The 25,871-nt window shown below is 49.3% G+C and overlaps 1 protein-coding gene across 1 annotated transcript; it reads left to right on the top strand.

Moving 5' to 3' along the window:
- Positions 1-1,490: 1,490 nt before the first annotated feature.
- cnga2b (cyclic nucleotide gated channel subunit alpha 2b) lies at positions 1,491-25,871 on the top strand (the record flags this gene model as incomplete). The annotated part of the gene is made up of 6 exons (XM_084320451.1): positions 1,491-1,591; positions 20,992-21,102; positions 21,597-21,773; positions 23,335-23,442; positions 24,213-24,319; positions 24,433-25,871. 6 exons carry the CDS (start codon positions 1,491-1,493, stop codon positions 25,869-25,871), a joined length of 2,043 nt encoding a protein of 680 aa, XP_084176577.1.

Here is a 25,871-nt window from a genome sequence, read left to right as displayed (position 1 = left end):
GGACAGGCCTCCGACCACGACATCCAGGCCCTCAGGACTCCAGATTCCAGTCTACGCCTGGAGGACGTCGCGATTGGTCACTCGGGTCCGACGCTGCTGAATGACCTATCCACCGGACACCCTAGCCCACAGGCCCCTGAGGACTGGCGAAGGCTCGCCTTTGAGGTGGGGTACAACCACCACAAGATTGAACCCGCCCACGTAGACATTTCCCAGCCCTTAGAGCTGGCCCTCTCCCCCCGCCGAGGCCGTCCGCCGCTACCCCGGGACCCGCCAACGACGGAGCCGCCGTTGGCCTCGTCAACGTCTGTGCCCCCGGGTGTCGGGGAGGACACGGGCGCTTGCGCCGCCCCTACCTCCCCGCCCCTGGCTTTCCGCACTCACCGTGGCCGGTTCATGCCCCCGGGCGCCGTGGAGGGCGCAAGCGCTTGCACCGCGCCCCCGGTTGTCCGCTCACGCCGCGGCCGGGTGGTTGTCTCGCCCCGCCGTGGAGATTTTGACCATGGGTGAATTCTGGGGGGGCTTGTGTAGTGATTGTTAATTGTACATAATTCACCCACGGAACTATTGTTAGGAACAAGAGTTCCGCCCGAACATTATATGAGGTGGCACTTCCTGCCACCACACACGAGTGGACTGCACGCAACGTAGCAGTAGCATGTTGTATGTGTGTACCAAATAAATGCTGTTCGCTCTAACTCAAGCTACCGTCTCCGACTCCCATCTCTCGGCACTACAATACTCTATTATTACTAGATCTGGTATGTCATAAATGTCTAGATGTAACATTACTGTCTATGTACCTATGTAAACGAGACGAAAGTTAAGTTGAAAATGGGGGATCTATGTAAACGAGACGAAAGTGAAGTTGAAAATGGGGGACCCTGATGTAAACGAGACAAAAGTTAAGTTGTGTATGTGTCGTAAACGAGAGAGGGAGCGAGCGAGAGAGCCCCCCCCCCCCTCATCCGCGCAGTAGTGCAAATACTTGTCCAGGCCACTAATACTTGTCTACGCCACGAAGCCCCGCCTCTGCGGCTCTGCAGATACCCCCTATTGGTCCAAATAGATGCCTGCCTGGAAGTAATAGGACCCCTGGGCTGTCCAAAGAATTGCCTGACTGGAAATAATAATAATAATAATAATACCCAGCATAACAAATAGCATAACAAATAATGGGGAATTTACAACAAGTAACATAATATAATTTAAGCATTCAAGGGATGCCATTCAAGGGTGCTGGGAGATAATTGGCCTGGCGGTCAGAGGGAACGTTGCATAACCCAAAGGTAAAAGGTTCAGTCCTCATTCTTGAGCAAGGCAGTGAACCTCCATCTGCTCCGGGGGCGCCACAAATAGCTGACCCTTCACTCTGATCACCCTGGTGAAACGTGTATGTGTGTTTCAGAGGGATATGTGAATAAATAAATTCCTTCTTACCCTTTGTGACATAGCGACTGAGTCCTCTAAACAAAATTACACTCTCCTAGATGACGGGCCAGGTGGCTGAGAGAGAGATATCGCCCCATAGGCTCTCAGTGAAGACCACCTTAGAGGAGGAGCCTGATGAAACCGACAACGTCCATAGCAGGTACAGTAGACATCCTCTCTGTCTATATCTCTCTATCTCTTTCTCTCACTATGCTCTCTTTCTTTCTCCCCCTCTCTCTCTCTATTTATCTCTCTCTCCCTATATATATATATATATATATATATATATATATATATATATATATATATATATATATATATATATATATATATATATATATATACAGTATCTCTCTCCCTCTTTTCCTCTCTCTCCCTCTCGCTATCTCTCTCCCTCTATCTCTCTCTTCCTCCCTCTATCTCTCTCTTCTTCAATTCAATTGCACAGTCTGTCTTCTCTTGGGAGCCAGGTCTGCCTAGGGTGGCCTTTCTCGATGAGAAGGCTTTGCTCGCTCAGTCTGTACCTACTGTAGTTAAGGATCTCCTTAGTTTTGGATCAGTCACAGTGCTCGGGTATTCTGCCACTGTGTACTCTCCATTTAGGACCAAATAGCATTGCAATTTGCTCTGCTTTTGGGTTGAGTCTTTCCAATGTGTCAGATTTTTCAGAATACCCTGAAGACTCTGGCAGGAGCACTCATTCAAGGGTACTACGACTATGCTTGCACCTCATGGTACCAAAGCACCTCAAAGGCACTAAAAACAAAATGACAAACATCTCAAAACAAACTGGTCAGACTACTGCTTGACCTTACTCCTAGAACCCACCTCACCGCTGCCCACTTTGCCAACCTAGGATGGCTTAGAGTAGACGACAGAGTACAGCAACTTGCAATGGGCCTGGTCTACAAGATACACTACACGACCAAGGTACCCATGTACATGTCAAAATACTTCCCAAAGGTCAGTGAATACCACGATCACAACACCAGAGGGAGCTCCACAAATCATGTTAAACCCAGATTCGGCTCAAACAAGGGACTAAACACATTTAGCAATTATGCCACATCAATGTGGAATGCCCTACCCAAAGCTGTAAAGGAATGTGAATCACTACCCACTTTCAAAAACACTCTCAAAAAACACCTACGGGAGACTGCAATTCGAAACTGGCCCCTGTAAATGTCCTAACACAACCCCCTCCAATGTACAGTAAATGACCAAGTATGGTCTTGTCAATATTCCAATGTACAGTTTTGCTTGTACAGTTGTACAGCGTCCCCCACCCACCCCTCCTACCCAACCTCCCCCACCCACCCACCCAACCACCTCCAATGTACAGTCCCCCCCACCTACCCAACCTCCTCCAATGTACAGTTTCTACGTCAAATGTATACTCTCTTTTCTGGACTCTTTTTGTATCACAAACAGTACTGTATTTGCAAATCTGGTATGTCATAAATGTATAGATGTAGCAGTACTGTCTATCTGTATGTCATGTATGTCATAAATGTTATGATGAATTGAAAATGGGGGACCCTGATGTAAACAAGATGAAAGTCTTTCTCTGGTCTGCATCCCCTTAACAATTGTATGTATTGAGCTGTACTGTACTGTACCCATTCTGCAATTAAGCATTACATCACGCGCAGGAGTGGTTTGTGAACAATAAACCATGCCTAGGGGTGGTCGTTAGACCCCCCTAGGCATGGTTTATTTTTCACAAATCACGACTGCAAGTGGTGTAATGCTTTTATACAACTGCCACATTCATCCAACCTTATTATACAATAAACACACATTAATCGAAGATTTATTGAAAAAACCATCCGCCAGAAAAAGTAGTTCCCAAAAAAGAAAAAAGGAGAAGTTGCCTCCATGTGGAAGCAGCTCGGAAGTGCATTCAACTGTTCTCAGTAGGACATCCAACCAACTAACACATCCAACTGTCTTTCAACTAAGACATCCAACCAACTAACACATCCAACTGTCTTTCAACTAAGGCATCCAACCAATTAACACATCCAACTGCCTTTCAACTAAGACATCCAACCAACTAACACATCCAACTTTTCTTTAGTTTTTAATTATGAAGTTAGTGGTTGTTATTGGAATGATTGATTGAAAATTGTATTACCAGATGCAGAATGGGTACAATACAGTACGGCTCAATACACACAATTGTTAAGGGGATGCAGACCTACTTTCTATAGAACTTCATTCTTAGATGCTTCTATTGAAAGTAGGTAAAAAAAAAAAAAAAAAAATGCAATTAATCAATCAATCAATTCGCGCGATTTTTATTTTGTTCTACAATGACTCATGACCCATCAATTACATCATCCAACATTGTTTAAGCAACTAAGACATTGTGTGTGTGTGTGTGTGTGTGTGTGTGTGTGTGTGTGTGTGTGTGTGTGTTAGCTTACTATATAATATAGTATAGTATAATATAATATAATATAATATAGTATAATATGATATAATTGCGACCGAGTGAGTGTGTCTGGAAGCCAGAGAGTGTGAGAGATTGAGCTCTGGCAAGGAAGGGGAAGAAAAAAAGATTGCAAATTAATCAACCAATCAATCAATTCGCGCGATTTTTTTTTGTTCTACAATGACTCATGACCCATCAATTACATCATCCAACATTGTTTAAAGGACTAAGACATTCGCCGTGACAGAATCGCTTTATATTCAGTCGTTATGACGCTATCAACATATCCATTTGTTAAAGATTATTGTCCGCCATCTTGTTTTTCCGAAAAATCCGAACGGCGGAGTGATGTGATTCGGTTGTGGGCGGGTCCTGGGACCAGGAGGCTTATTCCCAGAGGAAGAGTACGCCCGAGTGCTTCCGCGTTTTCCCTGATTGGCTGCGACACGCCCCGCGGCAGGCGCGGCAGCCGCAGAGCGGAGCGGCAGAGCTTGCGGCATTATGTAGCCGTAATCCCTGATGATTTTCATTCGAAGCTTAGCTCAACTGGCAGCGCTGCGGTCCTGCGGTCCTGCGGTCCGTTAGTGACAAGTTCGAATTCCTTCAATTTTTTTTTATTTTTTTTTAACATGCATTCTTTCGCCGGTTAAGTTTAGGCATTAAGGTTAAGGTTAAGGTTAGGCATTGTTTCGGAGTTGGTTAAGGTTAGAAGGGTTAAGTTTAGGCACTGTTAAGGAGCTGGTTAAGGTTAGAGTTTGTCTTAGAGAATGGCAATATTCTTTCGGAGTTGGTTATGGTTAAGGTTAGGCATGGTTAAGGTTAAGGTTAAGTGTAACTGAGGGGTACAATTCCCTGACTGTATTACTAGATATGATACTTACTACCACTACCTTTGTACTTAATATTCGGCCACCCAGTACACGGCATAAATATATTATCATGAACACTCTCACGTAGATGAAACGGATCCAACACAAATGTACGAATTAGAAACAGGTCTTTATTTCTACACAGCGATGGTGTGTAGAATAAGCACTTAATCACTTAATTACATTTATGAATTGAAATAGTATGCACTTTTATGGCAAGGAGTATTCGTCGGTATATCAATAGAGAATGTCCAATCTCTGAAGGCGCAGGTGGTAAATATACGACCTGGAATAGTTAAGGAATAACAGCAATGATACTTTAATGATTATACTAGATACACTAGAGGGGGTTAATCCGGTCGCTTGTAAGCCGACAGGAGTAGGAGGGGGGGGGGTAGAATCCGGCTGCCTCGTCCGGCCAAGGGTATCCCAGGTGAACCCACTGTAGTGCCGTTCAATGCGCCGGCGATCCTTGGACCACAGATGAAAGCAGGTGGACTCTTTGTGGGCCGGCTCTCTCCGGTCCACGGGGGAGAGACGTGAAGCGACCTCGTCTTGCAGAGCGTCTCCTCACCTTGCGTCCTCTCCAGGGGGGGGGGTTCCAACACACGGCAGTGTCGGGGGTCTTTATCCATGGAATAATCAAAGTATCCAAAGCATAATCCGTGCCTGGGAAGGCGGGCTGTCGTCGGTAGAATAATCCGGTATACAGGTCCACTCGCTCGTAGGCTCTGGGGCTCCTCGGGTGCAGCTTCACATAGGGTCAACCACCCTGGGTAAGCAGCCAGTTCTCTGCCCGAAACGATGGGGTACTGACTACGGTAGTATTCTCACCGCACGAAGCACTATATATTAACAGACTATTATTAGCTTAATAGACTACGTCCAACTCGACGATATAGTGCCAAATATGACTATTCAAATATTAATATACACGATGTCTCAATACCGATGGTAGGCGAACTTGGCCTTACTCCCACACGTGGCGTCGCGGGGAGGCTTTACGTCTGTGACTCTATTGGAGGGTAAGAAACTGGACTGAAAAGAAAGTCCTACTCTAGTAGCGCAGTATATATACGCACCATGAACAAATAGTCCCATTAGTGGTGCGGTAGCCAAATTCCTACGCGGAACTAGGACTTGTTCGTACATGTCGAGCGGTACGTTTGAACTGGGTCTGAGGGGTATGGCAGCCTGGCACCAAGGTCTCGACCAATAGTAGAATGGAGACTATTATGGGATGTTCAGTAGGCTAGAATGGATATTCAATGCATATTGTACAAGGAATATACAAGGGATATCAGGGAATATTAGAGAATATACAAATACAATTAAATATATATATATAAATAAATATATATATTCGGTTTAATCTGGCCCTTCACAACAGCCACCCCCTGAATAGGTCCCAGACCTAATCAGTTAAACAGAGACAGATTAATCGCGTTGTCTATTTACACATAAGGGTTTGCTGTAGGGGTCAGTCAACTTCACAAAGTCATAGGGTTGTAGGGTCATGGTCATCATCGATTGTGTCTGGGAGTCGAGGCAGTTCTATGAGCCTTGCCACGGGACGGGTGTAAGTGCGACCCTGGACGAGCACTTCAGCTGCTCGGACCTTGCCGTCGGCACCGGTGATCACTTTGCTTACGCGGCCGGCCGGCCACATAGCTCTGGGCAGTGATTGATCAATAATCATGACGACTGTTCCTTCTGTCAAATTGTCTCTCTCCTTTACCCACTTCTGGCGGGTCTGTAGAGACGGTAGGTAGTGCAGTAGGAAACTGTTCCAAAACTTGTCGGCTAATACTTGGCTGTACCTCCACATTCGTCGGCCGTTCGCTTCTTCAGGCCGGTACATTGTCTGGGGTAATGCAGGATCTAGCCGCCCCATCAGGAGTGTGTTGGGGGCTTTGCGTAGGCGACCACTCACTCTGATGAGGGTATGAGCGTCGCTCTCGGGGGCCAGATGAATTAATCTGCTGTCGGATGGGACGGGCTTTCCTCCCTGTAGACAGGCCAATTCATCGGGGAACGAGTCTCTCTGGGCTCGCTGCAGTAGAAGCAATTCTGCTTCCTCGTAGTTAGCTGCTGACATATCAGCGGGGGACTTGCACTCCGGGTGGTACCGCAGGAATGTTCTTTGTTGTGCACTCTCTATGGACGTGCAATCGTCTATGTTAGGGTCGGTGGAGGCTACGGTGCTCAATCCACAGAACACAGACTTCTTATTTTCCACCTCCTCTGGACTTGCTTCCCTCGGGATAGGCGTGGGCCACTGTCCTTCCGGGAGTCTTAGGAATGCGGGGCCGTCACTGTGGACATTGCGACGGGTGAGGTCATCCAGGGGCATCCCCCGGGTGATGACGTCAGCTGGGTTCTGTTTTGTATCAACGTAGCGCCACTCAGTTTCTCCGGTTAACTCTTCGGTTAAGTCTTGAATCTCGGTGACTCTGACTCCCACGAAGACTTTGTACTTGCATGAGTCCGATTTGATCCAGGCGAGTACCGTCGTGGAATCTGACCACAGGATTGTTCTAGACACCGGTATGGTGAGCTCACGTTGGATGAGCGTGGCTAGGTGCGCTCCGGCTAGGGCTGCGCAGAGCTCTAGACGTGGGATAGATTGTTGCTTGCGTGGGGCTATTCTCGAGCGGGCGAGGACAAATGCTGTGTAGATCTCTCCCCCCTTCTCTTGGGCCCGTAAGTAGGCTACTGATCCGTATGCGACCTCTGAGGCGTCACTGAAGACGTGTAAGTCCATTTTACATGTCTCTGGCCTCACCGTGGGTGGGAAGTAGCTTCGGCGCATATTAACGCCTGGGAGTGAGTGGAGCTCCATCTCCCACTCTCTCCAGGTGGATGCAAGGTGTGCGGGAATGGGGTCGTCCCAGCCCTGGTCCTTGTCCCACAATGCTCGTACAATCATTTTTGCCCTGGTGGTGTACGGTAGAATACATCCTAGCGGGTCATATTGTCGGGCGAGTGTTGTGTACACACTCCGTCTGGTGGTCGGCGCCGCCGCCGGCCTTCCCTGCTCCGTAGTCAGGGGCTTGTGTCTGTAGTGAAGCGAATCTGTTTTGAATCGCCACACCAATCCCAGGGTCATCTCCTGGGCTTCTCCCGGGATTGTAGCCATCCAGGTCTCGCTGCTGGCTGCCTTGTCCTCGGAGGAGAGGCTGCGCAGTACTTGCGGATCGCTGCTGGCCCACTGCCTGAGATCAAAGCCGCCTTTGATCAATAAGGCGCGGAGTTTAATCAGGAGAGCCTCGGCTTCTTCCTGGGTTGAAAGGCTTTGTAGACAGTTGTCTACGTAGAAGCTGTTCTTTACGCTGTGTCGGACCTCTTCGTCCGCTGCTGGGTCCTCTGCTACATGTTTCTGTAGTGCAAATGTCGCACAGCAGGGGCTGCACGTCGTTCCGAAGGGGAGGACTTCCCATTGGTAGATGGCTGGGTGCTCATCTCCTGGCTTCTCTCTCCATAGGAACCGTAACAGGGGCTTGTCCGCCTCTACTAATCTCACCTGCAGGAACATTCCTTTAATGTCCCCGCTGATGGCCACCTTTTCCTGGCGGAAGCGGAGTAGAACGCCGAGTAGGGAGGGGCCGAGTGTGGGACCGGGCAGTAACTCTTTATTCAGATTTTGGGATCCGATCTGGTAGCTGCAGTTAAATACTATGCGGTCTTTACCGTTGTGATGGACCTTGTGGTGGGGCACGTACCACGATTCAGTGGTCTGGTCAGCCTCTTTAATGTCCATCTTTGTGACGTGTCCCGCTGTGATGAGCTTCTCAATCTCAGCGCGGTATACACTCTCTTGGGCGGGGTTCTTGGCTAAGCGCCGCTCCGTGTTCAGCAGGTACCGTTCTGTGGCGTCTGTCTTGGCGTGGAAAGTAGGCATTCCTTCTCGCCGCAGGAGTGGCGTGGCGTATCTCAACACGCCGTTGACCGGGACTCTCTTGGTCCCTGTCTCGAGGAGGTGAATGGCGTAAATGTCATCTTTAGAGCGAATGTCTTTCTTTCCGTTCTTAAAAGGCATTTGTTCCAAGGTCCATAGCCGCTCTACGTGTTGCAGGAGTGCGGTTTCTCCCTCTGTGACTCGGGAGTGGAGACATCTAGTGGCTGTACTTCGGTTGAGAGATTTGGCGAGCGGGCCTTGGAGAGTCCATCCCAAACGGGTCTCGACTGCTGCAGGGCAGCCTCGGGGTCCGGTATGAACCCGGTCTATCGGGACAATGAGGTCTGCATGGTCGGAGCCTATCAACAGGGTCGGCATAGCATTGTCTATGAGCGGGATCGGTAACTTGCGCAGATGTGCATATTTCTCCATCAGCTTGGCGACGGGGTATGTGTACCGCGACAGTCCTATTTCTTGGCTGGTGAAAGCGTCTGCAATCTGGTACCGTCGCTCAGGCTGGCCGCTTGCTGCGATAGAGAATGAGACATTCTCGCCCTTTATCGTCTTCAAATCTCGTCTTATTGTCCGAATTGTCATTTGGGTTTCGCTTCCCCGCAGCCCTAGCTGGGCCGCAGCGGAGGCGAGCAGCAGGGTCTTCTCTGACCCGTCATCGAGGACGGCGTAAGTGTCCAGGACTTTATTCTGGTAGCTTAGTGTCACACGCACTACTTTTAGGAGTACTCGGGCTCCACTGCTGCTGGCGGGATCGATGTACATGACGCTCGCTTTGCGGCTGGATGGTGCAGGTGAAGGGCGCCGTCTGTTACTGTCGTGAAGTATGTCCAGATGGGCTCCATCGCACTTGGTGCACCTTTTCTTTAAGCGGCATTCGGCTGCCATGTGTGAGCGCGCACAGCGAAAACAGCGCTTGTTGGACTTTATCCATTGACCTGCTTCCTCCGCGTTCAGCTTGGGGAAGGAGTCACATTGCGCTAGCCAGTGTTCTTTCTCACAGTAGGGGCACACTATCTTCCACTTCTCCGTTCTGGAGGGGGTACTGTGGCTCCTGCTGCTCGGTACTGACTCCGATTGGTGCATCACAGTCACCGATCTTCTTCCATCATTTAGTCGTCTGGTTCCTTCTCTGGAGCCAGGGGTGCTCCGTCCGAATGTATCTAGCCGTAGGCTGCTGACTTCTCTCGCCAGGAAGTCTGCTAGATCGAGGAGGTTCGGTTCGGGGCCATTCGGGTCTCTGTGGTCCCTCTGCCGCCTAAAGCGCTCCTGACGAGCGGGCGGCAGCTTCTCCAGGATCCTTTCCACATTTGAGTTGGCGTAAAGTTCATGCCTCCCCTTCTCTCTTTGCGCTCCCAACATCCCTACCAGGGACTGCACTCTGATGGACAGGTCGTCCAGTGCTCGATTGTCTATTGCTGGGGGTAAGCGGTCGATGTGTCGGATCTCCTGGATCACGTAATCCCATATGCGCCCATACCTCTGGTCCAATGCTACCAGCGCTGCTGTGTATGGGGTGGTGGAAGTCGCGTAGGCGAGCGCTATATTATGTGCGCGGGGTACCTTTAAGTGCTTCAGTAGGATGGCGTATTTGTGGCGTTCATCCAATACATCCACCAACATGGTCTCCAGACACATGCGGAGTTCTGTATACTGGGCCCGGTCCTCTTGGGTGAAGTCGGGTACCATAGGCGTGCCAATGTATGACGCTGACTGTGGATACATCGGCGAGCGTTGGGGGAGAGGCCTCCTAGGCGAGTCTCCTCCCGCTCCTTGGTATGGGCTGGTACCGGCAGTGTACCATGGCCCGCTTGTCCAGGTGCTGTTCCTCGGTGCGGGTCGTGCGTCGTGCTCACCCGTGTATAGAGTCGGGGGTCTGTAGCGCAGCTCCGCGGGAGTATAGCCTGGGCTGTACCGGACCTCCTGGTCCGGTAGAGTACTGTGCTGTCTTCGGGCGTGGTTCTCCTCCTCTTCCTCTTCGTCTTCAGTTAGGTCATCCAGTGCTTGTAGTCTCTGGTTTAGCCTCTCCACAGGATATGCTGCTCCTTCCCGGTTGCTAGGTCTCGCTTGGACCGGTGGGGGGAGGTGGTCTGTGGGGGGTATAGACCTCGTCTGTTGGTCAAGTTCAGGGTTGTTTACTCGGCTAGGGGATGCCGCCCTGGAGGTGTGTCTAGACGAGTTCCTGGAGCCTCTGGCGGAGGGAGAGGGTGTTGTCCGTCTGATCAGCTGTTCTATTAGTTGCGACTGCTGTCTGTCGCGCGCTGCGTCCCGTTGAGCACCGGCTCGTTCTCGGGCCACATTCTCTTCCATCTGAATGCGTCTTATTTCTAGACGTATCTGCTCGTGTTCGCTTCGCTGCTGGATCTGCAGTCGGTCGCGTTCAGCAGCGGCGTTCAGGCTGATGAGGAAGGCCTGCTGTAGGGTCCTCTCTGCCTCGCTGGGAGAAGGCGGTTGTATAGGGGAGCCTTCCCTCGGGGTACTCCTTGCGGAGCCTTGGAGCTCTATCTCCACGGTGCTCTCCCCGTCTTCTTCCGTGCCGAGTTCTCTCTCGGTAGCGTTGTATTCCTCCCGGGACTCATCGGGGACTACTTCTTCAGTACTGGCGGGGTGTGAAGTCATGTCTGGTTCCCACTGGTCCCCACCGTGAACTTGGTCAGTTACATTAGAGCCCGTAGGGGCCTCTATGGTCGGGGTAGTCTGGGCGTTGGGGTTAGACATACTTTTACTTTCTAGTTTTACCGCGTTTACTGTTAGTAGAAGACTAGGTTGTTGACTGACAGCGTAAGCCTCTAAGTACTGAGGGAGCCGTCGTTCGCGCTGCGGGCGTTGGTTAGGAGGATCGTTTCGTGGAGTGTTCATCATAGGCCATTTCAATATTAATAACACTATATTAATATTACACTAATTACCATCCGGCTCGAAGGACCAATTGTAACTGAGGGGTACAATTCCCTGACTGTATTACTAGATATGATACTTACTACCACTACCTTTGTACTTAATATTCGGCCACCCAGTACACGGCATAAATATATTATCATGAACACTCTCACGTAGATGAAACGGATCCAACACAAATGTACGAATTAGAAACAGGTCTTTATTTCTACACAGCGATGGTGTGTAGAATAAGCACTTAATCACTTAATTACATTTATGAATTGAAATAGTATGCACTTTTATGGCAAGGAGTATTCGTCGGTATATCAATAGAGAATGTCCAATCTCTGAAGGCGCAGGTGGTAAATATACGACCTGGAATAGTTAAGGAATAACAGCAATGATACTTTAATGATTATACTAGATACACTAGAGGGGGTTAATCCGGTCGCTTGTAAGCCGACAGGAGTAGGAGGGGGGGGGGGTAGAATCCGGCTGCCTCGTCCGGCCAAGGGTATCCCAGGTGAACCCACTGTAGTGCCGTTCAATGCGCCGGCGATCCTTGGACCACAGATGAAAGCAGGTGGACTCTTTGTGGGCCGGCTCTCTCCGGTCCACGGGGGAGAGACGTGAAGCGACCTCGTCTTGCAGAGCGTCTCCTCACCTTGCGTCCTCTCCAGGGGGGGGGGTTCCAACACACGGCAGTGTCGGGGGTCTTTATCCATGGAATAATCAAAGTATCCAAAGCATAATCCGTGCCTGGGAAGGCGGGCTGTCGTCGGTAGAATAATCCGGTATACAGGTCCACTCGCTCGTAGGCTCTGGGGCTCCTCGGGTGCAGCTTCACATAGGGTCAACCACCCTGGGTAAGCAGCCAGTTCTCTGCCCGAAACGATGGGGTACTGACTACGGTAGTATTCTCACCGCACGAAGCACTATATATTAACAGACTATTATTAGCTTAATAGACTACGTCCAACTCGACGATATAGTGCCAAATATGACTATTCAAATATTAATATACACGATGTCTCAATACCGATGGTAGGCGAACTTGGCCTTACTCCCACACGTGGCGTCGCGGGGAGGCTTTACGTCTGTGACTCTATTGGAGGGTAAGAAACTGGACTGAAAAGAAAGTCCTACTCTAGTAGCGCAGTATATATACGCACCATGAACAAATAGTCCCATTAGTGGTGCGGTAGCCAAATTCCTACGCGGAACTAGGACTTGTTCGTACATGTCGAGCGGTACGTTTGAACTGGGTCTGAGGGGTATGGCAGCCTGGCACCAAGGTCTCGACCAATAGTAGAATGGAGACTATTATGGGATGTTCAGTAGGCTAGAATGGATATTCAATGCATATTGTACAAGGAATATACAAGGGATATCAGGGAATATTAGAGAATATACAAATACAATTAAATATATATATATAAATAAATATATATATTCGGTTTAATCTGGCCCTTCACAACATTAAGGTTAGGCATTGTTTCGGAGTTGGTTATGGTTAGAAGGGTTAAGTTTAGGCGCTGTTAAGGAGCTGGTTAAGGTTAGAGTTTGTCTTAGAGAATGGCAATAGACAGCCTATTTCCGCGCTGCAGCGCGAGGCAATAGACAGCCTATTTCCGCGCTGCAGCTCTCTCTCGCTGCCGTGGTCACATGGCCAATCAGAGAAAACGCGGAAGCACGCGACGTACTCTTCCGCTGGGAATAAGCTAAACGCGACCAGGAGCGTGGGTTGTGACAGATACATATGTGTAAATGGACTGTTTCAGCCAATCAGAATCGAGAAATTTGCATGCCGTTGTATAATCTGTTAATAAAGTTTTCAATCAATCAATCAATCAATCAATCAATATATATATATATATGAACTTGATCGAAGTGAAGCAGATGATTTTGTTTGAAAACTGTGTTTGAAAAAATGGTTATTGTTATGGTTTGACACCGACCCCAAACGCAACGACACAAGAGAGTAGGATTCAGAGTTGCCAAAAACAAGGGCTTGTTTATTAAGACTAAATAAACAGCACAGACTTGGAAGAGTTCAAACAAAGACTGGAATACAAGCAAGGATGAATGTTGCTGCTCTGCAGCTTCTCCCGGGATGGTAGTCAGGGGAAGCAGACGCTGACGTCAGAGCCGCTCTGCAGACTTCTCTCGGCAGAATCTCCGAGGTGGTTGCGGGACCGAGAGAGAGAGAGGGAGCGAGTTAACTCAGAGTGCAGGTGGAACAGAGCAGGTGAACAGGAGAGGTGACTTGTACCCGAAAACAGAGTTATCCAAGTGACTGAATCTTCGGTGTAAATACACACTGTGAGTAACGTTCCAAACACAATCCCAAGTGATAGATATCTTCGGTGCAAAATAAACACTGTGAGCGAAGTCCCAAAATACAAATCCAATGTGATAATATCTTCGGTGTGTAAACACACAGTGGGAGATGTTAGGCCAAAATATTATCCCAATGAAACAATCCAAAAAAGGCTAAACGCTGGGTGAGTGACTGTCTGATAAAAAGCTGGAAATCTTCAGTGTTATATAAACACACGAAAAACGGAATTGGATCAAAGACAGTCATAAAAAACTCACCCAGGCGTTGTGCGTAAAGAGCGTTGGAACAGAATGGAGCGAGCGCGTCGCCTCGGGGAAAGGGTGTCCAAGAGGAATGCTTCTTGAATATCCTGGAGGCAAAGCACAGGGAAACAACAGCAGGCAGCAGGAACGGCGAATGCAACTGAAATATCAAAACGATCCAACAAAACTTGAATGGGGAAACGGGGTATAAATAATACGGGAAATGCTTAATTGACAAGCAGTGACAGCTGAGGGATGTGATTGATAAGCGTGTGGACGGGGGAGAACCAATCAAACACGTCTCTGGGAAGAAGCGTGTGAAATAGGGGAATGAAATGATTAGCAGAAAACAAATGGAAACAGAGCGAGTAGGCTTAAAGGAACAGAGCGAGTGGGAGAGCAGCGGACCAATCATCACAGTACTTCAAGAAGCCCGTGGTGGGGAAAGAACCAAACCTTACAGTACCCCCCCCTCCACGGGAGCCACCCGGCGACCAACTCGGCCCCGGCCTGCCCGGACGGGACCCAAGGAAGCCGGCGATCAGGGGCACTGGAGAGGGGGACAAAGACAGAGGCTCGGAGAGGGGGACCGGAGACGTGGACAGAGGACCGGCGAGGGAGGCCGGAGACGGGGACTGGGACCCGACAGCGGAGGCCGGGCACGGGGACTGGGACCCGACAGCGGAGGCCGGGCACGGGGACTGGGGCCCGACAGCGGAGGCCGGGCACAGGGACAGAGAACCGGCGAGGGGGGGCCCGACAGCGGAGGCCGGGCACAGGGACAGAGAACCGGCGAGGGAGGCCGGAGACGGGGACTGGGGCCCGACAGCGGAGGCCGGGCACGGGGACAGAGGACCGGCGAGGGAGGCCGGAGACGGGGACTGGGACCCGGTGAGGGGGCTGGACGGAACCCGAAGACAACGGGCACGACAGGAGGGGCTCCACCCCTTGATGGTACCGGAGGACCAGGCGATGTGGGGCTCGTGCAGCGCGAGCCAGGGCCTGCCCAGGACCACAGGGACAAGAGGAGAGCTGGTGACGAAAAACTGGAGCCTCTCAACGTGGTCACCAGCAACGGTGAGAAGGACTGGACAGGTGCGTTGAGTGACGTCAGCCAGGCGGCGATGGCCCATTGCGAAGACCTCCAAGGGCCTCTCGAGGTCCTCAAGTGGAATGTTGGCCCGGGTGGCAAACCCAACGTCCATGAAACTCCCATCAGCACCAGAGTCCATGAGTGCACCCACCGTCGCCCGCTGGTCTGCCCAGGCTAGGGTGACGTCCGCCAGACGTTTGCGTGGTGCACGGGTGGGGGAACAGGAAAGACGGCTCACCAGGATCTCCCGGGGTCTCGGCGAGCCTGGTCCTCTTGGCCGGGCACGGCAATTGGAGACACGGTGTCCATCCCGGCCACAGTAGAGGCAACGGCCGGAGAAGAGCCTGGACTCCCGTTCGGCCGGGCTAAGGCGGTTGCGTCCCAGCTGCATGGGTTCCTCCTCGGTCACGGCTCGGGAGGGAACAAACCCACCAGTCACGGAGGGGGCAGGGCGGTCAGCACTGTAGAGGCGGCCGCCGGGAAAGGGAGCCCCTGAGCGGAGGTCGATGGCACAGTCGTAAGGCCGGCGAGGCGGAAAGACCTGAGCCCTGGACTCCCTGAAAACCCCCTCGAGGTCGTGGTAATCGGGGGGTACGTCTGGGGTACAGAAAACCTCCTCGAGGTCGTGGTCCTCGGGGGGGTACGTCTGGGGTACTGAAATCCTCCTCGAGGTCGTGGTCCTCGGGGGGTACGTCTGGGGGTCCCCGTCGGGTTCTCTCACGTCTTCTCTCCTGGAGGCGTCCGTCGATGCGAATGGCGAGGCTGAACAGGTCCTCGAGGGAGTTAGGCTCCTCCCGGGTCACGAGCTGGTCCTTGACTGCGTCACTGAGCCCCCTCATGAAGGTTAGGCGAAGTGCTGGGTCGCTCCAACCACTCTCCACCGCCGCCAGTCGAAACTCCAGGACGTAGTCTGTTACCCCGCCGCTCCCCTGTCGGAAGGTACCCAACCGGGCTCCAGGGTCCAGACCACGGGCTGGATGGTGGAACACCCTGCGGAGCTCAGCCACGAAGTCTGGATAGGAGAAAACAAAATCTGCATCCATTGCCCAGGAGGAAGTGACCCACTGGGCAGCCCGGCCTGAAAGCAAGTTTGTCATATAGGCCACTTGGGCCCCTCTAGAAGTGAATCGACTTGGTTGATGACGGAAAACCAACTCACATTGCATGATGAATGTGGCACACTCCTCGGGATTACCGTCGAACAGCCGTGGGACGGAGAGACGGGGTTCCCGAGGTGCGGGATCGGGAAGCGTGGGAACTGCTGGGGCTGCGGGGAATGCTCCTGAAGGAAGTGAGGGAAGTAAAGCGTTAACGGTGTCGCACAGCGTGTGAAGCTGAACGAGAATACCAGATTGTTGTCCTGCCAGGGCGGCCAGGGACCCTTGAATAAGCTGGACCTGCTCCCTGAGTTCCAGTACAGCTGCCGCAGCCGCATCTAGCTGTAGGCTGTGTTCCCTGGCTGACTCCAACTGGACTGCCGCTGCTGTGCTGACTCTCTTGCGGGCGCAGACCGCGCAGGCCAGTACGAACTCCTTGACGTCGCTCCTCATGGTGGGCCACCAGAATCGACGAGCCAGGAAGGAAAACGTGCGATGAACGCCCGGGTGGCAGGCGAACCGGCTGGTATGGCCCCACTGGAGGACCCGGGACTGGACTGAGTTGGGGACAAAGAGACGATGAACCGGTACATTGCCTGGAGCGCGATGGAAGCGTAGGGCACGCCTTACCACCCCCTCGATGCCCAAGGTGACGACTCTCTCTGTGTCGGCTGGGGTCGTCATATTGGTTGGATCGTAATGTTATGGTTTGACACCGACCCCAAACGCAACGACACAAGAGAGTAGGATTCAGAGTTGCCAAAAACAAGGGCTTGTTTATTAAGACAAAATAAACAGCACAGACTTGGAAGAGTTCAAACAAAGACTGGAATACAAGCAAGGATGAATGTTGCTGCTCTGCAGCTTCTCCCGGGATGGTAGTCAGGGGAAGCAGACGCTGACGTCAGAGCCGCTCTGCAGACTTCTCTCGGCAGAATCTCCGAGGTGGTTGCGGGACCGAGAGAGCGAGAGGGAGCGAGTTAACTCAGAGTGCAGGTGGAACAGAGCAGGTGAACAGGAGAGGTGACTTGTACCCGAAAACAGAGTTATCCAAGTGACTGAATCTTCGGTGCAAAATAAACACTGTGAGCGAAGTCCCAAAATACAAATCCAATGTGATAATATCTTCGGTGTGTAAACACACAGTGGGAGATGTTAGGCCAAAATATTATCCCAATGAAACAATCCAAAAAAGGCTAAACGCTGGGTGAGTGACTGTCTGATAAAAAGCTGGAAATCTTCAGTGTTATATAAACACACGAAAAACGGAATTGGATCAAAGACAGTCATAAAAAACTCACCCAGGCGTTGTGCGTAAAGAGCGTTGGAACAGAATGGAGCGAGCGCGTCGCCTCGGGGAAAGGGTGTCCAAGAGGAATGCTTCTTGAATATCCTGGAGGCAAAGCACAGGGAAACAACAGCAGGCAGCAGGAACGGCGAATGCAACTGAAATATCAAAACGATCCAACAAAACTTGAATGGGGAAACGGGGTATAAATAATACGGGAAATGCTTAATTGACAAGCAGTGACAGCTGAGGGATGTGATTGATAAGCGTGTGGACGGGGGAGAACCAATCAAACACGTCTCTGGGAAGAAGCGTGTGAAATAGGGGAATGAAATGATTAGCAGAAAACAAATGGAAACAGAGCGAGTAGGCTTAAAGGAACAGAGCGAGTGGGAGAGCAGCGGACCAATCATCACAGTACTTCAAGAAGCCCGTGGTGGGGAAAGAACCAAACCTTACAGTTATGGGTTTATTGCAATATGGGGTAGGACCTGATAAGCATATTGCTTCTTCCTATACCTTTTCGGAATATTTTATCTTACTTTATTATTCTTTATCATTAGAAATAAACTATGAATTAATTAATTCATTCATACTTTAGGTCTTTAACCTCTTTTTTTTTTTTATATTGATCTTTTTCCCCCTCCATTTTCCTCCGATTTTCTCCCATCCCAATGTTAGTCGTATGCCAATTCCCAGTCCCTTCCTGGTCGCTGCGCACTTACCCCCCACAGTCAGATCATCTGGGAGAGTGGAGGCTACCACGTGCTTCCTCCAACACACGTCCAGCCAATCACCGCTTCTTTTCACCTGGCAGCGCGGATTCTCATCGAGAGGGCGTAGCGTGTGGGAGGACCACACTATCCCCCTCAAGTCCTATCCGCGCTTAGCAGGCGCCCCGACCGAACTGTAGGAGTCGCTGTTTACAACGACCCGGACCCACCCCGCCAGCTTCTCCCACCCTCTAATACAGCCAATTGTATTAGTGCAGACGGCCAGCCAAGCTGGTGACAACCCCGGAGCTGTGAGCTGGATTCGAACAGGCGAATCCAGCTCACAGCTCCGGGGTTGGTGACGAACGCAATCTCCGCTCGGCCACCTAACCGCCCGGTCTTTAACCTCTTAAGCCCGGAGCCTATTTTCAGAAAATCCGCCTAAAATACATACCTAAGTAAATGGAATATTGCTCCACTTCTACAAGGACCATTTGCATATTCTTGGTATCTAGGGACATATATGGACCTCAATGAATGTATTCCCAGTGTCAGAAATATTGTGTCTATAGGCTTGCTTAAATTGTGATGAAACAAAGGAGAATATGAATTATGATTTCTTTTTGCATCTTTGACAGTGAATAACACCATGCTAATAATGACCAAACATTAATCTCGTTCAGTATCTTCTTGAGATCATGTGTACAAAAAATCTAAGGAAATGAATAAAGGGAAGATGATTAAACAGAAGGTTCTGTAGATACAGTACTGAATTCTCCCATCCGGACCAATGCAATTTGAAATATTATTCTAGAATATAGAATAGCAGGCTTATAAATTACCTTATTATAGCCAATTCGCACATTTATATATATACATATATTATCTTTCAAATGGCTGAGTTCAATTTGGATTTAGTATCACCAGGCGTGCATAAGAACAGATAATGAAATCTACTGTCTACTGTACTTTTTTATTTTCACCACGGTGCAACCGTTTTGAAACTAATTTCAGATCTCCAAACCTGGATGACTCACAACTTCCTCAAATTAGTGACAAGACGGAACTTCTCATTATTGGCACCAAAACCACCCTCACCAGATCCGGACCCATCACACTCACCATCAATGACTCCACCATCACCCCCTCCCCCCTAGTCCGAAACCTTGGTGTCCTCCTTGACCCAACCCTCTCATTTGACCCCCACGTCCGCTCCATCGTAAAAATATCATACTTTCACCTCCGCAACATTGCAAAGATCCGTCACTGCCTCTCCCCCCCTGCTGCTGAATCCCTCATACACATCTTCATCTCCTCCCGCCTGGACTATTGCAACTCCCTCCTCACTGGCATCACCTCCCGCTCCCTCCATAAACTGCAAATGGTCCAAAACTCAGCCGCCCGCCTCCTCACTAACACCCGGTCCCGTGAACACATCACTCCTGTCCTCCACTCTCTCCACTGGCTCCCGATCAAACACTGCATAAACTTTAAAACACTACTCCTCACCTTCAAAGCCCTCCACAGCCTGCCCCCCCCCCTACCTGACTGATCTCCTTCTTCCCTACCGCCCCACCCGTTCCCTCCGGTCCTCCTCCACTGCCTCCCTCACTGTCCCGACATCCAAACTCAAAAACTTTGGTGATCGGGCCTTCTCTTGCACTGCACCCCGACTCTGGAACTCCCTCCCTCAGTCCATCAGAGACTCCCCTACACTCTCCACCTTCAAAGCTCGCCTCAAAACCCACCTGTTCTCCCTTGCCTTCAACCCCCCCCACCCATAAACCCCCCCCCCCCCCCCCCCCTCCAACCTGATTGATGTCTGTCTCCTGTCTTTTGTGCTATCATGCTGTCTTCCCTGTTCCCCCCATGGTCTCATCTTCCTTTTGTTTTTGTTTCTTTGTTGCTTCTTTGTTTTTGTTTCTTTGTTTTTACTTTGCTCCCGACTATTGTCAGCGACTTCGGGTCATTGAGAAGCGCTATATAAATTAAATGAATTATTATTATTATTATCTAATTGTTGCTGCGTGCTAACAATAGGGAAGTGAAACTAACTGCTTTTCAATATTTGTCAATAACGTTGTATTGTGCTATATTATCCCGAATAATAAGTTATTAAAAAAATTCATACAGAACTATGAACCTTGAACCCCATAGATCCTTTCAGGAAATGTATTTAAAAAAATTCCAATGCAGATCCAGAGCTATGGATGTCCGCTACAAAATGGCCGCAAAGAAACTACAATTCCCATGATTCAAGGTTTTCCAAAATGGTCGCCTGTCGTAAAATAAAAGAAAATCTATCTAATAACACTTTAACCTATTCCTAACGTATTGATGATAATATACATAATAAATGCTGTTGTGACATGGTTATGATGTTTATACTTGAATACGTTTGACCAAACGATACTTTTGTAGAACATTCTGGGGATATTGATTTATGACATGATGTCATTTTGGGACCGGTACCGGTCCCGTCAGGTGGAAGAGGGAATACAATGAAAAATTACTTTAGAATATTCCATATTGAGGTTGACTTTCATACCTGTAGTGTAATCATTTTACAAACGTATGTGTCACATTTTTCAAATGGTGGATATCTTACTTTCATATGGGTAATGTGGTGGTTATATTGCCTTTTGAGTCACAGTTTCTACCATCAATATGTGACCATTCTGTTCCAACAGGGTGCCCTCGGTCTGTGATGACACATCTTCAGAGCTACAGAGAGTAGCTGATCTCGATCCTCAAGGCGTCAATTCTAGAAATTCCTTTCGGGGAAGGGGAGCTCTCGGAAGGTATAGTAGTTGGCTAATATATTTTCCAAAGCTCACAATTCATACACATGTTCCAACTGATCAGAGATCATTATGTGTGTGTGTGTCTCTCTGAAGAGCACGTTCAGCCAAAGACTCATCCCCCCCCCTGACACACCACAAACCGCCTGGGCCGTCCTTTATACCGGCAGCCATCAGGCTCTACAACAAAGGGCTCGAACGGCCGGCTCCGCTGCCAGAACTATCACTGTCAGAACTCGGGACTTGAGAACTAGAGACTCACATCACCGTACTGACTATCTTGTATTTTGCACTAGAGACTCATATCACTGGACTCTAATCACTGGACTATCTTTTATTTTGTACTTTTTTATATTATATTGTATTTGTATTTATATTGTATATTGTATGTATATCTGGACTGTGAAGCTCTGTATCCCCCCCTATGCTGCTTTGACACCCGAATTTCCCCAAGGGGATTAATAAAGGATCATCTTATCTTATCTCTCTTACAGATTGGTCGACCTGGTGGTGACCTTCAGACAATGGGCCCACAGGAGCCTATTAATGGAGGAGGAGCGCCCAGACTCCTTCCTGGAACGCTTTCGTGGGCCTGAACTAAGAATTGCTCCCAGTCGCATCAGCAATACACAACCTGATGCCAATGGCAACAATACCAAAGGGATCTTTAAGTATGCCTGCCTGTCTGTCTGCCTTAGACTATTTAGATGCACTTTGCTGCACCAAGCATCACTCAAATGCACATTATGTCAGCTTTATACAAACGGCACGTTAAATAAAGAATTAAACTAGGTTAGAAAAAAAGCAGGATTGTGCACTGTATTTACTTCCATCTTATGACAGTGTCATGGGTGTCCGATACATGTATATTAACGGCCAATGTCCAGGGGACAACCAGTCCAGAACCCAGTTGAACTCAGCTTACCTGTAGCTCCGGTAACGAGTTGGTCCGCCTCTCTGTAAGCGAACAGCCCTCTCTGTTTCTGGTTGCTTCTTCAAGAGGTACATTTATTGTAAAGACAATGACGAACTAACATAATGGACGAGACTTCATGCGAAATGCAAAAACACATTATCACAAAATGTTTATCCATAGTAGTTATGTGCTGCAAAATGTCTGAACCTTTAAAGTTCAATTTCCTATCAATAATCAAAGATCCGGCGGCTGGGTGGCGCAGCGGACTAAGCGCAAGAGACACTATAATCGAATCCGGCTGTCAGCGTTGCCTCCGGCTTGGCCGGCCACCATATTGGCTCGATTGGCAGAGTCAGTGGGAGGGAAGCCGGTGGGTGGGTCCGGGTCGTTGTAAACAGCGACTCTTACAGTTCGGTCGGGGCGCCTGCACAGCGAGGGAAGGATCTGGAGGGAGGTAGTGTGACCTTCCACACGTTACACTCTCCCAGTGAGAGTCCGCGCTGCCACGTGAAAAGAAGTGGTGGGCTGGGTACACATGTGTCGGAGGAAGCATGTTATAGTCTCCGCCCTCCCAGACTGACGGTAGGGGGTAGAGTGCGCAACGACCAGGAAGGGGATTGGGAATTGGCATAACGACTAACATTGGGAGGGGAGAAAAACGGAAAAAGAAAAGGGGAAAAAAGATAATTAAAAAAAAATTATAATCAAAGATCCCCCTATGAGAAAATGCATGTGATTGGCATTTTTATGCAACCAGCAGATGGCGTAGGTCGTCACATTCCCTCCTTGTAGCAAATTAACATTGGAGTCAACAGGTGCTTCCTCTTACTACTTCAGGGGGGTAGCCAGGCTAATTCATTCATTAAGTAAATTAAGTAAATTATTATATAAGATTTTAGGCATGCTAATACCATCACCTGAGTGTCTCTTTACGAAACTAAAACATGTCTGTTGAGTACTAAAGCACACAACATAAAAACACAAGGAACATAGAAGTTCAGAGAGCTACACTTTGAATGAATTAAAATGTTAGCGTGAGCTCTTGCACCCGAATGAGGTTTATATTCTAGCATTGTTAGAAGGTCTAACCCAGAATTAAACCCTAATTTGGGTGTAAGCTCACACAACATTTTTATTTTATTGGCATTTCATTGTCTATGCTATGGAGCAGCCCCAGATTTGACATCCCAGTGACATCACCAGTTGGAGGGTTGTCTCTCTGATTTCTGGCGTTATGCTGTACATTCACAATACTGACTGCATTCTTAAAATGGGTGACATTCCTCTTTAACCACTATTTTTTTGGTTTCTTTTAGGAAAAAGTGGAATGTGTTTGTGGTGTCCCCATCAGATGACGCATACTACCGCTGGTTGTTTGTCATCGCTACAGCTGTCCTCTACAACTGGATTCTTGTCGTGGCAAGGTAATAAAGAAATAGTCATTTTCTGTTCGGGCCTGCAGAGTCCATCTTCAGGGTTAGAATGTCTCTTTGTTTTTCCTGCGTCTGAATGGATGTGCTGTCTCATAGTGGGCACGGTGTTGAGTGAATGTTCTTGCTCAGTATTAGAGAGGTCAAACGTTGTGGTAGAGCCCATATTTATTTAAATAGCATATTCCACCTCTGTAAGATGGTCTTCAACATAAAAATAAATTCAAAGGGGAGCTCCAGTAGCTCACCACGTACCGCGAGTGCTATTTCAGCGCCGTGGACAACCGCGCTCGCGCGGATCTGGGGCTAAGCGCGTTCGAATCCCGGACGGCAGCCGTGCCTTTCCCAGAGTGTCTTTCCCCCCATCTGAACCCTTTCAGCCTGCTTCTGTCAGTCGAACTTGACCAAGTATGAATGCGACGAAAAAGCGATAAACGCTAAAAAGAACCAGCTGACTGGTCAAAGTTTAAAAAAAATAAAAAAAAAATAAAAATGTTTGTTTTTAGTGTCGAAATGATGAAATAATAATTTAGTTACAGCAACTTCCTGTAATCACTTGACCCAGCTATACCCAGCTGACCCAGCTATACGTGTAAAATGTCCTTTTGAACCCTTTGAACCATTTTGAAAGTATCGTTTGGGACTTTGGACTGAAACTGCGTTCTGAATAGCATTGTTATGCTAGTTCCCATTTGATTACATTACGGCAGAACGTTTGATCTCCCTATCAATATGCAGTGTTTTTGTTTTTGTTTAATCCATAGGGCATGCTTTGACAAGTTGCAGTTGAGCAATTACATCTGCTGGCTGGTGTTGGACTACGTCTCTGACCTTGTGTACATAATGGACACTGTTATCCGACTTCGAACAGGTATCCTATCCTAACAGCTTCCACTCACAGGACTCTGTGGAGTAGTATTACACAGTAGTAAAAGAAGATGAGAAATAACCTATTCAACTGAAACCATGCTTTACTTATTGTAGGGTTCCTGGAACAGGGTTTGCTGGTGAAGGATCACGCCAAGCTAAGGGACGCCTACGTCCGTACATTCCAGTTCAAGCTAGATGTGGTGTCCATCTTCCCCACTGATCTGGCTTACATCACCACCGGTATCCACACACCACAGCTCAGATTCAACCGCCTGCTGCGTTTCCCGCGCATGTTTGAATTCTTCGACCGCACAGAGACGCGCACCAACTACCCCAACATCTTCCGCATCTGCAACCTAGTGCTCTACATCCTGGTAATAATTCACTGGAACGCCTGCATCTACTTTGCTATCTCCAAGTCTCTTGGGTTTGGTTCTGATACTTGGGTGTACCCCAACATTTCCAACCCAGAGTATGGCTCCTTGACCCGGGCCTATGTCTACTGTCTGTATTGGTCAACCCTCACTCTTACCACCATTGGAGAGATGCCTGCACCAGTGCGGGATGAGGAGTACCTATTTGTGGTCTTTGACTTTCTCGTCGGGGTGCTGATCTTTGCCACCATTGTGGGAAATGTGGGCTCCATGATTGCCAACATGAACGCCACGCGGGCAGAATTTCAGGCCCGCATTGACGCCATCAAACACTACATGCACTTCCGCAGAGTCAGCAAAGAGCTGGAGGGGCGTGTTATTAAATGGTTTGACTACCTCTGGACCAATAAGAAAGCGGTGGATGAGCAGGAAGTCCTGAAGAACTTGCCTAACAAACTTCGGGCTGAGATTGCCATCAATGTCCACCTGGAGACCCTGAAGAAAGTACGCATCTTTCAGGACTGTGAGGCGGGACTATTGGTGGAGCTAGTGCTTAAACTCCGCCCACAGGTCTACAGTCCCGGGGACTACATCTGCCGCAAGGGAGATATAGGAAAAGAGATGTACATAATTAAAGAGGGGAAGCTGGCTGTGGTGGCTGATGACGGGGTTACCCAATATGCTCTCCTCACTGCAGGGAGCTGCTTTGGAGAAATCAGCATCCTGAATATAAAGGGCAGCAAAATGGGAAATCGACGGACAGCCAACATCCGCAGTATCGGTTACTCTGATCTCTTCTGCCTCTCTAAGGATGACTTGATGGAGGCAGTGACTGAGTACCCAGATGCTAAGAAGGTGCTAGAGGAGCGGGGCCGGGAGATCCTGATGAAGGAGGGTCTTCTGGATGAGAATGCAGAGAGCGGGGGGCTGGGTAAAGAGGACACAGAGGAGAAGGTGGAGAGGCTCGAGTCCTCTCTGGACACCCTACAGACTCGCTTTGCCCGTCTGCTCAGTGAATACACTGCCACTCAACAGCGGCTGAAGCAGCGCGTCACCGTTGTGGAGCGGCAGCTGAACCACGCATGCTGTGGCCTCTTGGCAGATGTGGATGTTGACACAGACTCTGTGGCTATTGCCAAAACAGAGGAGGTTGGACATGGGAATAATGTTGAAACGTGA

The sequence above is a fragment of the Notolepis coatsorum genome (assembly GCF_963971535.1).
Source record: "Notolepis coatsorum genome assembly, chromosome: 8".
NCBI classification, from domain to species: domain Eukaryota; kingdom Metazoa; phylum Chordata; class Actinopteri; order Aulopiformes; family Paralepididae; genus Notolepis; species Notolepis coatsorum.
This window is presented reverse-complemented; position numbering and strand designations above follow the sequence as displayed.